This window comes from Amblyomma mixtum, chromosome 6 (assembly GCF_055824585.1).
Source record: "Amblyomma mixtum isolate Tamu chromosome 6, ASM5582458v1, whole genome shotgun sequence".
Classification (NCBI taxonomy): domain Eukaryota; kingdom Metazoa; phylum Arthropoda; class Arachnida; order Ixodida; family Ixodidae; genus Amblyomma; species Amblyomma mixtum.
In genome coordinates this window covers 112,561,219-112,577,042 of record NC_143017.1, presented here as the reverse complement: position 1 = coordinate 112,577,042, position 15,824 = coordinate 112,561,219, and the positions used below count along the sequence as shown (strand labels likewise).

Below are 15,824 nucleotides of genomic sequence, written 5' to 3'. Positions count from 1 at the left end.
CCCCCGCGAAAAGTTTTCCGTATATTTTTTGCACGGTGATTTTGAGAGCGGGTTTGTGCGAGGTCATTTCAACTTGCCGCACCGAATAGCTACGGAACTCTCGCTCACCGCTACACATCGACACACTTAGTTCGAAATGGCCAGTGAGGTTCTTTCATGGTTAGTTATATGCATTTGTAACAGAATTTTGCTCCGTAAGAACGAGATATCACATACATGGTCTTCTATGGAAATTTCCAAGGGGAATAGGTATTCCTTCGTTGTATCCATTATTTTGTTATAAACCATTTCGCTACAGCGATGTTCGACTGTATTAGAGACACGCCTCTCCGGTTGCTAAATTCATCTCGACACAGGGACCGTCCCACTGTGCTGGTTGTAATTCGCGAAAGCCTCCCGTTTATCTTGCTTCTCCTTCTGCCCTCTTGACCTGGCCCTGAATGTCGTGGTTCTCCGAGCATGGCTGCCGCCAGCGATGTGCGTAAGAATTACAGCCAGGGATATTTATCTGCGCTGCTTGCGTTGCTCAAGGCTCGATGCGATACTGGAGCCCATTGGCCTGCACTTAGGATTCTCAGAAAGTCTGTAGATAGAAAGGCCATCCAGTAATGGAAGTGGCCTTCGTCAAGATGTCCACCGTTCGAGAGCCTCGCCTTTTCAAAGAAACAGCCCGCAAACGCGACAAATTAGGTAACTCTACACCCGCGCTCGTGACGTCCTTCTCCAGTCGCTTCAGGATAACGACTGACTGATTCAAAGTCCATTATTTTGAAGAGGGAGGCATCTGTATCTGTAGGATAAACGAACGTTCGCCCGTGTCTGGCCGCAAGGGTCCCAATAAAGGGGCCGCACCGCCCCCTTGGAGCAAGGCGACCGTGTTTTGCACGTTTATCGACACCTATCTGCATGCATGTATTGATTACGGTGCAGCATATTTCGTAGCCAACATTCAGGGCGTACAGAGCCCACAAGACCGCAATCGTCAGCTTGCGTTATCTGTGTGGCCAGGTCCAAGTCAGGCGCCGCGACGGGTGGCCGGCCATTGGCACTCGATAATTTTTTTTTAGTGGCGAGAGAAGCTTGCGTACTTGGCACGTCTTTGCTGCACCGTAATGCTCGGAAAAGGATGGGACACCGGAAGAGCGTTGAAACTCTTTCGGGATTCGTAACCGCGATATCGCGTCGTGCCACTTGCCTCTCGATCCGTCGCTCCTGAAGCGGCGTCATGTCTGTAGGTGTGTCCTTGGGTGTGTGCGTTGCATTAAAGCTCACGGGCACATAGAGAGCTTGGCATGTCGCAGCATTTTCGCGTGTCGTGTGTCGTGGTGCGGTCGGTCTCATATAGCGATTGGTCGTATAGTGTTGCTGGATGTGCACTGAGCTAGACTTAGTGCAAGTCTTGACGGTAGACATGTCCGAACTTGTGCTTGTTGCGAGTATTAAGCATGAAATGCTTTCAGCTCCCGTTGTCGGCAGTGTGGTCACGTCACGCCGAAACCGAGAGCCAACATTCGGGCACTGAATTCCACTCATCCGGGCACTGAAACGAGAGCATCCGGGCACCGTACGAGATTTAACGAGACTCTCTAAGAGAGAGGGCCGCTTAGAGCAAGAGGGGAGCTCCAGGGCGAGAAGGGCTTTGGGCGGAAAAACTGCTTCCGCGCCGTCCCCAAGGATGGCGCCGCGGTCCCACACTCACGCATGTAAAAGACCGGCCGGTGGGCCTTCAGCTCATGACGTTTCCCCCTTTGGCAGGCAGATGTATACACGCTCACGGAGTATTCGAACGCGCTGCATATACATTCTTCTCAGGCATGCGTCTCGTCGTGTCCGCGTACGCTTCTGCATCGTCCTGCATTTCAATGCCGCCACCGTCATAGCTGCTTAAGCCGAGCAATGGAGCCTGACAGAAACCGGATACAGCTGACGAGGCAGGGCGGAAGAGATTCCCCAGACACTCACAGGAAACGATTGCGTCCACATGGACCAGTGCACAGTATGTGTTGTGTGGTGTGGTGTGGTGTGGTGTTGTGTGGTGTTGTGTGGTGTGGTGTGTTGTGTTGAACACTAGACCCATTTCAAGATTTTAAATAGTACCATCTTCAACCATTGTGTTATGCCCGTAAACATTTCATGCTCTCTCTACTCTCGGTTACGGGAGAGGCAGAGATTTTTTTTAGCACTAGAGTATATTTTTTCGCCAGTAGCGTGAACTGCTGGGAAGCTCGTTGGCGCCGTTACACTTGCGACTCGGTCGGTTTAGCTCGACAGTTTTGAGATCGACCGGGGAAAGACAGTTTTGACGAGTCTGCACGGGAACTTCTAGGCAGGATGACCGCTTCGCGCAAGCATGGGAGATTTTAACAAATGTTTGTAAACACAGTTTGGGGAGTTACTCATATAAAGGTGGCAAGTAAACAGCGATAAAATTTTGTATCACATGATAGCACGCTGCTAAAACCGAATTATGATATCCATCGCACTTTGTTTTAATGATACAAGGTGGCATTGTCGCTAGACGAAATAGCGCTAAACATTAATTTGCACGGTTATGCATGCCCCTGATAAAACGCTTGCTGTAAGCAAGGCTAGTGCTCCACCCGGTGGCCTTGCGGCCGAGATGTTCGTCGTCCGAGCTCTACATATTAAGCGCAACAATACAGCTCAAGAAGGAAGCGGCAAATACCGCTCAATTGAGACCTTCCAGCCAATGGCGTCGATCTACTCTCATGACGTCGCAGTCAACCTCATTTCACCTGCCACGGCCGCTAGCAGGCGTCCGCGCCATTGTGGCAATTTGTCGACGGCATTGGCTGGAAGGAGCCTCCTTTGAAGGGCATTTGCTATTTCTTCCTGAGCTATCCGACTTACATTACACTTTGTCACTTGAAACTGCTCCTTCATTCGCCGACTTGGCGCAATTCACATTCCGTTGGGATGTTTTTCTTGTCACTTGAAATTGCTCGCTAACTGTAACAACATAGTACGCGCTGCACCCGACGGAAGGGGGCCTTAGGCATTTAAAGCGAGCATTGCCTGTCTCTTTACTTTTTTGATGAAAAAAAAAAAAAAGACCGCAGCTGTCTTGAAGAGGCTTTGCTGTGCGGCCAACGCCTCCGGGAGACCTTTTCGAGTGCAGGTCGAAGGCTGCAGCTGTGCTCGACGTTCGACTGTGGCGGGGGGGGGGGGGGGGGGGCGGCGTCTGCTTGTAGAACCGCGTGGAGACTGTCGAGGCACAGAGCCCTCACACGCTCTTCCCTCCGCGTCCAGAAACCGACTGCCTGGATAGAGGTGGAAAGGTCTTATTCTTCCGTATCCATCGCCGGTAAACACACGAGGAACAAGCACGCGCCACATGCGGTCTTAACGCCTCTGTTTGCACTGGGAGCTCTTGTATTGACTCCTACGTTGTTCTTGGGGCTAATCTTGCGCCATTGTTTGCGACTCTGCAGGTAGCGCATAGATTTGGGTGAAGGGAATTTTTTGGAGTGGGAGCCCCTTGAGGCTGTCTGGTTATTCGATACTGTTTCATTATCTTCCGTGCAGAAAACAATGCTATGCAAACCACCTCTGCGAACGGTTTCTTTCAGGGCTTCTACCACGAGCACCCTGGCGACACGTCTCGACAACGTCTTTGTGTATACGGTGCATATCGATGAGGTCTCACCGTTTCCATACAAGATGCTGTGACCATGCTGCTTCTATTGTTCAGGCCGAGTTGGAAGTGCTGGAATATTCCAGTACGTCTCTGGTTTACTGGACTATGAGCGGAACTAAGAAATCGCCGATGTTTTCCTTTTTTTCTTTTTCTTTTTTTTTTTTTTGGGGGGGGGGGGGGGGAGGGGGAGTGCTTCAGCTCTGCGAAGAGGGAAGGGGGGCCATTCCAGCAGCATATATTCAGCGCCCGTCTTGCGAGATTGGAGCGTAGCTGACTGAAAGTGTGTGCACGCCAGGTTTCGCATTCACGATTGCATTTGACCCGTGCGCCTGACACGAAAAGGAGGAGACGTCGACGTTGTGCATATACTCCGGGTGTCTCAGTCAGCACTTCAAAAAATTCTTAGGAAAAAGTTGGCATAAAAAAAAATGTGTTCAGGAGCAGACTGCCAGCCGCTGCGAATCTCAGTTATTGCCAAAACAGTGCTAGTCGGCTAGATAACTTGGCTAATTTTACAAATTAACTTTTTAGCTTGCACATCCTGATGGCTATATGGGGCCACTGGCGACATCGTAGCCGCGGAGAAAACTGTGTCATATCAGTTTATGGAAATATGAAAATGTCATTCTCAGAAGCCCTGCAGCGCGACAAAAATCTGCTGCTTTTCACAGCACAAAACCAAAACGGAGCGCATGAGACGTGCCGGAAGTTGAGTGCGAACGCAACGTCCGCTGGTGACGTGTTTTAATGATGCTGCATTACTCAAGGCGCCCAATTCGTACTGTCAGCGCTATTCGCTGTTATACCGCAAGCATGCTCTTATTTTGCTTCAGCGCTTGCAAAAACGACGACCACGTTTCATTTGGCAATGACGGTCCTTTACCTGCATCAAGTGACGAAGCAAATGGAATTGCATTGCAAACGTCACTAGCACATGTAGCGTCTTCACTGAACTTTCTGCGCTCCTCGTGCGCTCGGTTTCGGTTTGTACAGGAAAAAGCACTGGATTTCTTCGCGCCGGGCAGGGCTTCAGAAAACATGTTTTATTCGTTTCATACGCTGATATGGCATTGCTTACCTCACGGCTACGATCTCCCCGTTGGCCCTGACCACCACACTGCGCTAATTTAAACGTTAATTAGTGAAGCTTACTTTATTATATCTATAGCTAATTATCACTGTTTTCGAAGTACCTGCGCCCACGTTGTGCACGTACGTCTCAGATCTGACATTGACATTCGACATTGTACTAAGCATCAAGGCGTAGTTGCTGCATTTATTGTACGTGGCTTCTCTGTATGAATATGTTTCCTTGTTTATATTTTTTGCTAAACGTCAGTGGCTTACTCTTTAATGTTAGTGGTTTGTTTATAGCATCCCGGCGCCCTAGAAATTTAACTTTGCACGGCAAGCCCGATGCTCGGTTTTCTAATTGTCGCCCTTGGCGTTCCTTGTTAAACAGATGTACTAATATGTGGTACTGTCCGAGAGCTTTGAAAGCCATGCGGTGCGTATGTGGTTGGAAAGTCGCCGCAGGGGAGCCGTCGGCATTGCGCAGTTCGCTTCGCAAACGCACCTTTGGACGGAGGTCCGGGGGTGCTGCCGCAGGTCGGTAACCTCTGTGGCTTACAGGAACAAATCCAGACGTTGTCGGTTCTTTAATCTGTGTAGCCAACCGCACCGTACGCACAAAAACGGCACCTCTCCTGTTCGAGCTGAGATACAGTCCCTGAAGCCATTATTTGCTCGGCTGTTTGCTCACAAAGAAAAACTATGGGTCCGCGGGATAGACGGTCAGTAGACTCCTTCGCTTTTTTTTTTTTTGCGGCTAGAGGTCGTTATTTCCAGAATGACTGCGTATACCTCCAACAGGAAAATAATTGTCATGCGTCCTTCTTTTTCATGGGCAAACATCGGCCCGAACTTGGGCTGTATACTTGCTCTGCAGATAGAGGCTCTTTTTTTTTTTTTTTTACTACTGTGTGCGAGGCAGTCACTGTATAGCTCCTGCCAATGTTCCTTGTTCACCTTGCAGCATGTTCAGTGGTCTGCTCAGGTCAACTGGGGAGAAATTTTTGTTCGTGCGCACATGAATGGGGAACACACTGAGGTTTCAGTTTTGTGAGGGTAAAGCCTGCCACCAGAAATGCTCTGCCACCAGCAGAAGCATTTCTACAAAATGTTCTGTTCTGCTTGGCGGTTCGTTCTCTACGCCATGCAAAGCGCTCCTGGAGAGAATAATCGCATGCTGGTGCCATGGGGCACAATAGCGGAACGGCCGCCGCTGAGGTGTCAGTAGGTTATCATTTTCGCTACTTTCCGAACGGCCAGAGATAGGATTATTATTATTATTATTATTATTATTATTATTATTATTATTATTATTATTATTATTATTATTATTATTATTATTATTATTATTATTATTATTATTATTATTATTATTATTGGTGGTGGTGGTGGTGTATTTAATAAAATAAAAATGGAAGGAAAAGATGTTGCTAGCCGCGGCACTTTCCATCGATACCTGAAGCACCTGAGCTGCGATTAGCGTGAGTAAAAGGATGGACAGATATAGCTACGGACTTAAAACAACCTCCATACAGTTTACAGGTTTTTTTTTTCTTTCGTTCCGAACAGTGTCACGTCCGCAATCTGAAGCTATTAACTGAAAGGCACACCATCCGGGATCCGCGTGTGTGCTATGAGAATCACTAATCACTGCCTTTGCAGGTAGACCGCAAATACGAGCCTCAGCTTTCGCTTACCCAGCACGCGATGCGACTCCTGCTACTTCGTGCGTGATGTTCTGTCTCCGAACTGGAGGATATTTTGGCGTCGTCCCGTCGACCGACGTCATCGCAGAGGTTTGTGAACTCCTTGTGAGTCCACTGCCGGAAGTCCTCTTCCTGGACCTCGGAGGCAGTCCTTATCGAACTTCCGTGTGCGCATTGAGCCGTAATTATTCCGGGGTTCCTGTCGGCAGCCAAGCCAGAAGAACGTGGATCACCCTTGCTTTGCCGCAAGGCGCTGCCTGCATAAGTTCAACGTCCGACCATGAGCACTGACTGCTCTCTGTTGTGGCAGCGTTTAATTTTCTAGTTGCGGCCTGTAGTACTGACTTGGACTTGGTCCAGTGTTTTAGGGGAATGCCCCAAGGCGGCGAGGATTTGTGATAAGGGAGTAATTACTCATTGGCATACGCCCAGGCGCAGCCATACGGCTACAAAGCTTTTCTCTGTAGCTGTATGGCTATGTTTAGGTGGATACTTGGGCCTAGCCGAAGCTGGCCGGCCTGGCCTCTTAGGTGTATGATAGCGCGAATGCCCGCTTTCTTCAAGACGCTGTCGACGTTCATCAGGCAGTTACAAAGTTGATACGGAGGTCTTATCGGCCAGGAGATGGCCCATGCTGCCTCAGCCTAATCTCGCACTGACTGCGGCTGGAAAACAACCAGAGGCGATCTCTAACTCGGCCACACGCGTCGTAATGTCGAAGTGCTCTTGTTTGCTGCCCCATTACGGGCGCCCCCGCTTTGTTCTACGCGGCAGCTGACGCCTTCCGCATACTTCTGTGTATCGGCGACGTCAACAGCGCTTCTCTGTACATATGTGCGTACGTGTAGACGGGTGAGAGGGCAGGTTAGGTGCAGGGAACGGTGCACACGGGACAGACTCGTACACTGCTAGCATCCGTCGCCTGTAGAGCGGCGCCGTGCGTAGGAGGCGTTATGTCGCATTTATGCGAGGCCACTTCCACGGCCATCCTTTAGTCGGCTGTCCCTGCTGTCTGAAATGTGCTCAGCTTGCGTGCGCATGACATGTAAGTGTGTCAGCATGCGCTCCGACGAGCATTGTGGTGTTGATTTTGTAAATGTTCATATAGGGGAAAGTGCGGCAAGGGCTTTTATCGGAAATTCATATAACAACGCGCATGTCTTGCGTGCGTCGGTATAAACAAGATCAGGTGAACTCGTGCTGGCTGATATCGAGCGCAGCTTATCGGGTATTCATAGTGCGTCGGCTCATCTGTGTATTATCATTCCTATTAAAACCATGCGGCCGATCTGGTTTATGGCAAGTGTGCGAGCAGCGGCAGGAATTGCTCGGCTTGTGTTTGGCCTTGAGCTCACCGTAGCCTACAGCGGTGACATGCTCATCCTGCAAGCGTACTGCGCTAGACTATCGCTTCCTTGTGCAGATTTCAAAACACGCTGCCTTTCGACTTCAACAGTCTTTTTGTTGGCGCTTAGGCAAGAGACTCAGTCGCGGTCATGCTGCGAAGGAAGAAAGTAGAGCATCATCGGTGTGTGGTCGTAGTTGACCTCGAATGTGTTGGATGCATTGCACACATTTAAAAGCGCTCGATTTCGTTCGACCTTTGCGCTGTTTTTGTGAAACGGGCCAGCCCGTGCGTGCAGTTTAGTTTCTCAACTAACTATACGGAAGCGCACTAAAGTCAGCGCGGTCGGCCAGCCGTCCTAACACGCTTGGTACGCTGTAGAAGTTTGGGAATGGGTGCACAGCCCTGGTGCAAGCTTAGCTTTGTTCAGGTTCGTTGATGGAATCGCTCTAAGTTCTTGCAGGTACGCGCCCCGCCGCGGTGGTGCAGTGGTTACGGCGCTTGGCTGCTGGCCCGAAAGACTCGGGTTCGATCCCTGCCGCGGCGGCCGAATTTCGATGACGACGAAATTCTAGAGGCACGTGTACTGTGCGATGTTCAGTGCACGTTAAAGAACCCCAGGTGTTCGAAATTTCCGGAGCCCTTCACTACGGCGTCCCTCATAGCCTGAGTCGCTTTGGGACGTTAAACCTCAATAAATCAATAAACCAAATATTGTCAAAAACGTGACCGATAGGTTTTGTTCGACAACATTTACTACTCGGTGCCACCGCAAGACAAATGTTAAAAGCAAGATTTTGCTGTTATGTCGTAACAGTATTTTACAATTCCACATTTACTTCACAATTAAAAGTGATGCCCAAGGGAGCTGGACTTGATTAGCATGCGTTCACCAGCCAGTCCAGTGAGCAGCCTACTGTTGCCCCTTTTTTTTTTTTTTTCTCTCTCGAATGTTTTTCCTCCAGAGTGAGCGTTTTAAAGCCTTTTCAAGCTCGACCAAGAAGCATGCACAGCTAAGGGTTCTCTTTTATGCATTTCGAACTTGGTCACGCTTTTGTTCAAACTTGGGAGCACACGTTGGTCGATGGGCTTTTATGTGGCACAGCAACGCTATCACGCAAGAATCGCGTCACTAAAAGGCACGATGCACTGGATCGAAGGCTTCGGATTAAATTCCTCTGAGCTGAGATTCCGGTCCCCATTAATGATATCAGTCCACATTAAAGAACCCGAAGTGTTTTTTGCGGGTACGTGGCAGGATCGACAGTCTTCCACAAGCGCCAGCTGGACGTGGAAAGGCACTCGTCATTGGTGCAGCAGCTGTCGTTGTTCGGTCGTTGAGGAAGATATGATTGTGGCTGTTCCGCATACCGCGATCGTCATCTTCGCATTGCTTGTTCTGGGTAGCTTGTGGTAACGTTTTGACCTTTTTGTTTTGTCCATTTTCCTCCCAATCGTGCAGCAAGGTCTAAGCCGCTTGGCGGTTACATACGTTTAGCTCATCGAAAGCATAGTTTGTGCGACAGCAGCGCCACGAGTGCTGCTGCGGCGCTGAGCGGCAGCCGATGCCTGAGGAGCGCGGCGTGCACCGTTATACAGCAGCGGCAAGTGCGAGCTGGGCGTGGGTAAACTTCCGTCGCTGGCTAATTGCCGCGCTGTCGCCGCCGCCGCGGCGAAGGTGCGCGTCGGCGCCGGCGATAGCGTCGTCCCGCCGCCAGACAAAAGCCTTTTGTTTCCCTTTCGGAGACTGTGCCCAGTTGCGTGCGTCGAAGTCCCGCGCTGCGAACACTTCGATATGCGCGCGCGCCTGTTGTCTCGGAGGCGGGGTAAACAAGGCAACTTGTACGGGCGACCTGCCCCCTGATAGGACAGTACTTTCTCTCTTTTTGTTTATTTTCTTCGTCCCGCCACGCTTTTTTTCTTCTCTCTATTCGGGTCACGTGGTGTCATCCTTTTTCGTTGACCGCATCCCACATGACCACAACAAGCAGCGCGCGCGCAAGTTCGCTCTGGACACCGAACGGACAGCAAATGAGTGTTCCACGACACGGCCGCGGCATGGTGGGCCTGCCCGTCGCGGCCATGGCGCCCATCATCTTCGAAGCGTTCAAGCCTCGAGCCAAGCAGCCGCCGCCGGCTGTCCCCTCTCGGTGAGCGGCCTCAGCTGCATGCCTTGTTTGGATCCTGCCGCCCTTTTGCTCTTTCCGCGTATAGCTCCCTGGTCTCGCTTTCGGAGGCGAACCCTGCTCCAGAGCTTTCGAACCTTCCTGTTGCAGGCGTGTTTTCTGTGCAGATCTGCCTTGCACACCGTTCACTCGCGTATTTGCGCTCTTTCCGTCTAATCCGCGTGTGTATTACCACGCTTTCGAAGGTGCGTAGAAAAACATATCTTGTCAACTTCCACTGTTAAGCGGGAAGTTCATTTTAGAGTTTGCGTTCACTACTGCTAACACAAATGTTTTGTTTTTCTGGGCTCGTATAATGATATTGCACCATTCCTTTTTCATGCGCGTCAAGCATGTCATAGTCTGATCTTCAAATGTCTAGAGACTCGGACGCGAAGAGCCCGAAGGGTCTATGTTGTTATCGGAGCCGTCCATTAGCGTTCGTCCACTTGTACCCTCTCATCAGCGCACAGGGACGGGAGTGATCCGGCATGCGCGTGCAGGCGTCGGTCTACGGGGGAAGTGGCTTCATCTGGAGTTGTGGTCCGCGCCACGCGTGCTCAAACCCTTCCTCTGCCACTCTCGAATAAGAACCCTCGGAGCACTTAGAGACAGGTTGGCGTGCGCTGAATAGTGCTGGTGCTCTTGCGTGCAAGCAGAGTCGCTGCGCCAAACAGCTAGAACACCATCCATGCAGTAGTAGTCCGTTGTGAAGCAAAGGTGATCGCGTGCAGTTTTGTGCCACCACACCACACCCCACCCCCCTCCCCATCTCCCCTATGTCCAGACGCTCGCACAGACAAATCTCACCGCGGTGTGCCAGCTACCTTGAGAACCAGGCGCTCTTCATCGTGAGAAGTGCGCCACCCGTCGGTGGCGCGCACCGCTCTTGCAGAATAGAGTTACTGTATACTTTGGTAGCATATTGTCACGTAGCAGTTGGTACCGGTAGCGCCGCGTCCAGACGGCAGAGGAACGCCAACACCGAGATGATGCCAGCGCACACCGAGACGGCCAGGATGGAACGTCGAGCTTCGTCGTCTTCAGCAGCGAACCGCGTGGCGCACGAGCTGCGTGCCGAACAGCCGCCGAGCGGCTATTGTTGTAGACGCGGCATTACCCTCCCTCTCGGAAAGAGCATCGGCCCGATGCTTTAACAAGAAAATAGAGAGAAAGAAATAAAAAAAAAACACAGTAACACACAGCACTTAGTCACTGAATGTCTCGCGAAAAATAGGGCTTCATCCGCACTACATGAACAATCTCTGGTCTCTGCTGACGGCGAGTAGTCTGGGAAGCCCCATCCGGGAGAACTTCATAGGTTACGTCACTTAGCTGACGGAGAACTCGGTAGGGGCCGAAATACTGCTTGAGCAGTTTTTCGGAAAGACCACGGCGTCGAATGGGGGTCCATACCCACACTTTGTCGTCCGGGGCGAACGTCATCAGTCTGTGGCGGCGGTTGTAACGTCGGGCGTCACGGTCTTGTTGGTTCATGATGCGCACTCTTGCAAGTTTTCGAGCTTCTTCTGCGCGAAGCGTGAACTCCTGGGCGCCAACGTCGGGGTCGCGGCCATCATGGGGCAGCATTGCTTCCAACATTGTCGACACTTCGCGGCCGTACAACAGACAGAAGGGCGTCCTCCGCGTTGTTTCCTGTTGAGCCGTGTTATACGCGAAAGTAATATATGGCAGGATATCGTCCCAAGATCGATGTTCAACGTCAACATACATGGACAGCATGTCGACGAGAGTTTTGTTGAGGCGCTCGGTCAGGCCATTCGTCTGGGGATGGTAGGCGGTTGTTTTCCTGTGAGTAGTGCCACTCAGCCGCATGAGGGATTCCAAGAGTTTGGCAGTGAAAGCGGTGCCTCTATCTGTGATAATTAGTTCTGGAGCGCCATGGCGGAGGACGATGCATTCCACGAAAAATTTCGCAGCCTCGGCTGCTGTGCCGCGCTGGAGGGCCTTGGTTTCAGCGTAGCGCGTAAGGTAATCGGTGGCAACGATAATCCACCGGTTTCCCGAAGATGATGTTGGAAAAGGGCCGAGAAGGTCCATGCCAACTTGCTCAAACGGGAGTCTGGGCACTTGAACGGGATGCAAAAGTCCAGCTGGCTTGACAGGGGGTGTTTTTCTTCGTTGACAATTACGGCACGTGCGCACATAGTGTCGTACAGTCGCTGCAAGCTTAGGCCAGTAATAGCTCTTTTTGATCCGAGCCAGAGTGCGGGCGTAGCCGAGGTGACCTGCGGTGGGCTCGTCGTGACACGCCTGCAAGATTTCTTCACGGAGATTCGCTGGAACGACGAGGAGGTAGTCGCTTCCGGTTGGAGAAAAGTTGGCTTTGTACAGCACGTTGTTGCGCAGACAAAAGGAGGACTGGGTTCTTGCGAAGGGCTGGGGAACCTCCTCGGTACGTGCTTCCAGGAAGTCGATGAGAGGTTTCAACGCCGGGTCTTCACGTTGCTGACTGGAAATAGTCGCTGCGTCTACGGCTGCGATGAGAGGAAAGTCCGGTTCGTCGTCGTCGAGCGCAGCTTCGACTGGATATCTGGACAAGCAGTCGGCATCGTTGTGCTGGCGCCCTGATTTATACACGATGGACATGTCAAACTCCTGAAGGCGTAAGCTCCAACGCGCAAGGCGGCCAGAGGGATCCCGTAAGTTCGTCAACCAGCAGAGACAGTGGTGGTCGGTTACAACTTGAAAATGCCGGCCGTACAGGTAAGGTCGAAATTTTGTCACAGCCCATACCACGGCAAGGCATTCTTTTTCGGTCGTGGAATAATTAAATTCAGCACGAGACAGAGTGCGGCTGGCGTATGCTATTACACGCTCAGCACCGTCCTGCCACTGGACGAGTACAGCACCGAGACCCACGTTGCTGGCATCTGTGTGGACGAGAGTCTCCGCACGAGAATCGAAATGACCAAGGACAGGCGTGGATTGCAAGCGTCGCCGTAATTCATCAAATGCCTGCTGCTGCTGTTCTGTCCACGCGAATGGGACGTCCTCTCTTGTAAGATGCGTCAACGGTGCAGCAAGTCGGGAAAAGTTGGCAATGAACCGCCGGTAATACGCGCAAAGGCCCAAAAAACGCCGGACCGTTTTCTTGTCCGAAGGAGTGGGAAAGTTGGCGACGGCAGCTGTTTTAGCAGGATCCGGCCGGACTCCACGATGGCTGACGACATGGCCCAGGAAAAGGAGCTCCTCATAACCAAAGTGGCATTTCTCGGGCTTCAACGTCAGGCCGGCAGATCTTATAGCCTGTAGCACGGTCAAGAGGCGCTGGAGGTGTTCTTCGAACGTTGGCGAAAATACAACAACGTCGTCCAGGTATACCAAGCACGTCTGCCATTTCAGGCCCGACAAAACAGCGTCCATCATTCTCTGAAATGTTGCCGGAGCTGAACACAAACCGAAAGGAAGGACCTTGAACTCATAAAGGCCATCCGGCGTCACGAACGCTGTCTTCTCGCGATCCCGCTCGTCAACTTCGATCTGCCAGTAACCACTTTTTAAGTCCAGCGAAGAAAAGTAGCGCGCGTGCCGCAGCCGGTCAAGAGAGTCGTCAATGCGTGGTAACGGGTAGACGTCTTTCTTGGTAACCTGGTTAAGCTTCCGGTAGTCAACGCAAAATCGCAGACTACCATCCTTCTTCTTAACCAAAACCACAGGCGAAGCCCACGGGCTCCTCGACGGCTGAATAACACCATCCTGCAGCATCTCTTTGACTTGTTCAGCTATGGCTTCACGCTCCCTCAGTGAGACACGGTATGGGTTTTGTCGAATTGGTCGGGTACTGTAGTCCGTAATGATGCGGTGCTTAGCGAGAGGCGTCTGTTTGACTGCCGACGTAGACGAGAAACAGTCTTGGAACTGATGCAGTAGGCCGACTAGGCTCTCCCTATCGGCTGGGGGTAAGTCTGGGTTCACGTCGAGGATCAGCTGAGGTGTGCAAGAATTGCACGTTTCGCTCTGGAGGGCAAGGCAGTCGTTAATTTCAGCGATTCCCTCGAAGTATGCGACCGCAGTGCCCTTGGCGATGTGTTGCCGTTCGGTCCCGAAATTCGTTAGAAGGACATCTGCCAGGCCGTTCCGTAGCGTGACGATACCCCTCGCGATGCAGACCCCATGAGAGAGCACAAGCGCAGTGTTCTGTTCTGCTACGCCGTCAGCACTGCACCGGTCGTCACAAATGACAGTAACGAGGGCACAGGATCGCGGAGGCACGGTCACATCGGCGTCGATTATGCGCAGGGCCACTCTGCGTGGTTCGGTGTCGGCTGAAATCGTTCCAGGGGTCGAAAATGTTACCAGACGATCAGGAAGGTTTATGATGGCACCATGCTCACGCAAGAAGTCCATTCCGAGGATCAGGTCTTTGCAGCAGTGCGGCAGAACAACAAAAGTGCCAACAAAAGCAGAATTGGCAATGGTGACTCGAGCAGTGCATCTTCCGACAGGCGTCATGAGGTGACCGCCAGCAGTACGAATTTGAGGTCCATCCCATGCTGTCTTTACCTTGCTGAGGCGATCCGCGAGGTGCTTGCTTATTATCGAAAAGTCCGCGCCTGTATCAACTAAAGCAGTCACTGGGTGCCCGTCAACGTGAATGCGGAGGTCGGCGCTAACTGCATCGGTGTCAGGGAAACTCGGGTTCACAGAATCGGGCTGCGGCGGCATCGGGATCTCGGCATCGCGCTCCGGCGGCGTTCGGGGGTCTTCGTTATATCCGCTGTCAGCAACCTTCCCCCCTGAGGTCGCCGCTTTCAGTTTCCCCGGCGCGGGCTTGGAGACCGGCCCCGCCGTCCATCTGGGAAAGCCTGGCGGCTGGGCGACGTGATGCGTGCGGGAGACGGAGATCGGGGTCGGCAGGTAGAGGTGGTGTCATGGGCAGCAAGGTACTCCTCTATTTCGTGGGGTCGCTCACCGAAACGGGGACAGGGAGCGTCACGTGGGAAACCCCGGAGGCCGATTTCACGGTAGGGGCAACGGCGATACAGGTGGCCGGCTTCCCCGCAATGGTAACAGAGCGGCTGCTGATCAGAAGTGCGCCAAACAGCCGCCTTCCGGGCCGGTGGACGCATGGCAGGTCCTCGCTGAGGCCGCTGGTAGAATGACGGTGACGGAGCGGTTGGCGGCGACGGGTGGTACGGCAAGCGTTGCACAGGTGGCAACTCGGAACGGAGAGCCGCGGCGTAGCTCATGGGGCGTGGCTCCGGCATGACTGGAGGAGGCGGTGAAAATGCTTGGCGAATCTCGCCGCGCACAACCTCGGTAAGAGCCGCAGCCGTCGGATCAGAAGAGGCAAGGGTCAGGTTCTGGAGCTCTTCACGGACCACCGCGCGTATGAGCTCACGCAGCGACGCATTGTCGCTGGACACGCTCAAAGAAGCCGCACTGGCGCTTGGCTCACCGCACAAGGAGTCATTTCGGCGGCAGCGCTGATGCAAGGCCCGCTCAATGGCGGTCGCCTCTTTGATGAAGTCGGCTACCGTCTGCGGGGGATTGCGGACCAAACCAGCGAAGAGTTGGTCCTTCACACCTTGCATCAGGTGGCGGAGCTTCGTGGATTCCGCCATATCTGGGTCAGCGCGCCGACAAAGACGGGTCACGTCCTCGGCGAACATGGCAACGCTCTCATTAGGCTTTTGGACGCGGGCGTCCAGGAGGCGCCGCGCACGATCCCGGCGGTCCGTGCTAGCAAAGGTGTCCCGGACCTGCTGGCGAAAGGTATCCCAGCTTTGGAGATCGGCCTCCCTGTTCTCGAACCAAATCTTGGCTCCGTCTTCGAGGGCGAAATACACGTTCCGCAGCTTCTGCGCAGGGCTCCATTGGTTGAAATCGGCAACCCGCTCAAACTGGTCAAGCCA

At 52.6% G+C, this 15,824-nt stretch overlaps 1 protein-coding gene across 10 annotated transcripts in view; it reads left to right on the top strand.

Moving 5' to 3' along the window:
* Window positions 1-15,824, top strand: part of LOC149340056 (protein Aster-B-like) — a 118,577-nt gene that overhangs the window by 41,556 nt on the left and 61,197 nt on the right. Inside the window, exon 1 of one of the 10 annotated variants that reach the window (XM_089548799.1) lies at window positions 9,459-9,930. The exons of 5 other annotated variants lie outside the window; for them this stretch is intronic. In XM_089548799.1, the coding sequence (XP_089404925.1) occupies window positions 9,755-9,930 (176 nt within the window). In that variant the 5' untranslated portion in view covers window positions 9,459-9,754. Of the gene's footprint in view, window positions 1-9,458; window positions 9,931-15,824 lie in introns of those variants that run through there. 4 more of the 10 variants (XM_089548793.1, XM_089548791.1, XM_089548800.1 and 1 more) reach the window with 4 other exon arrangements.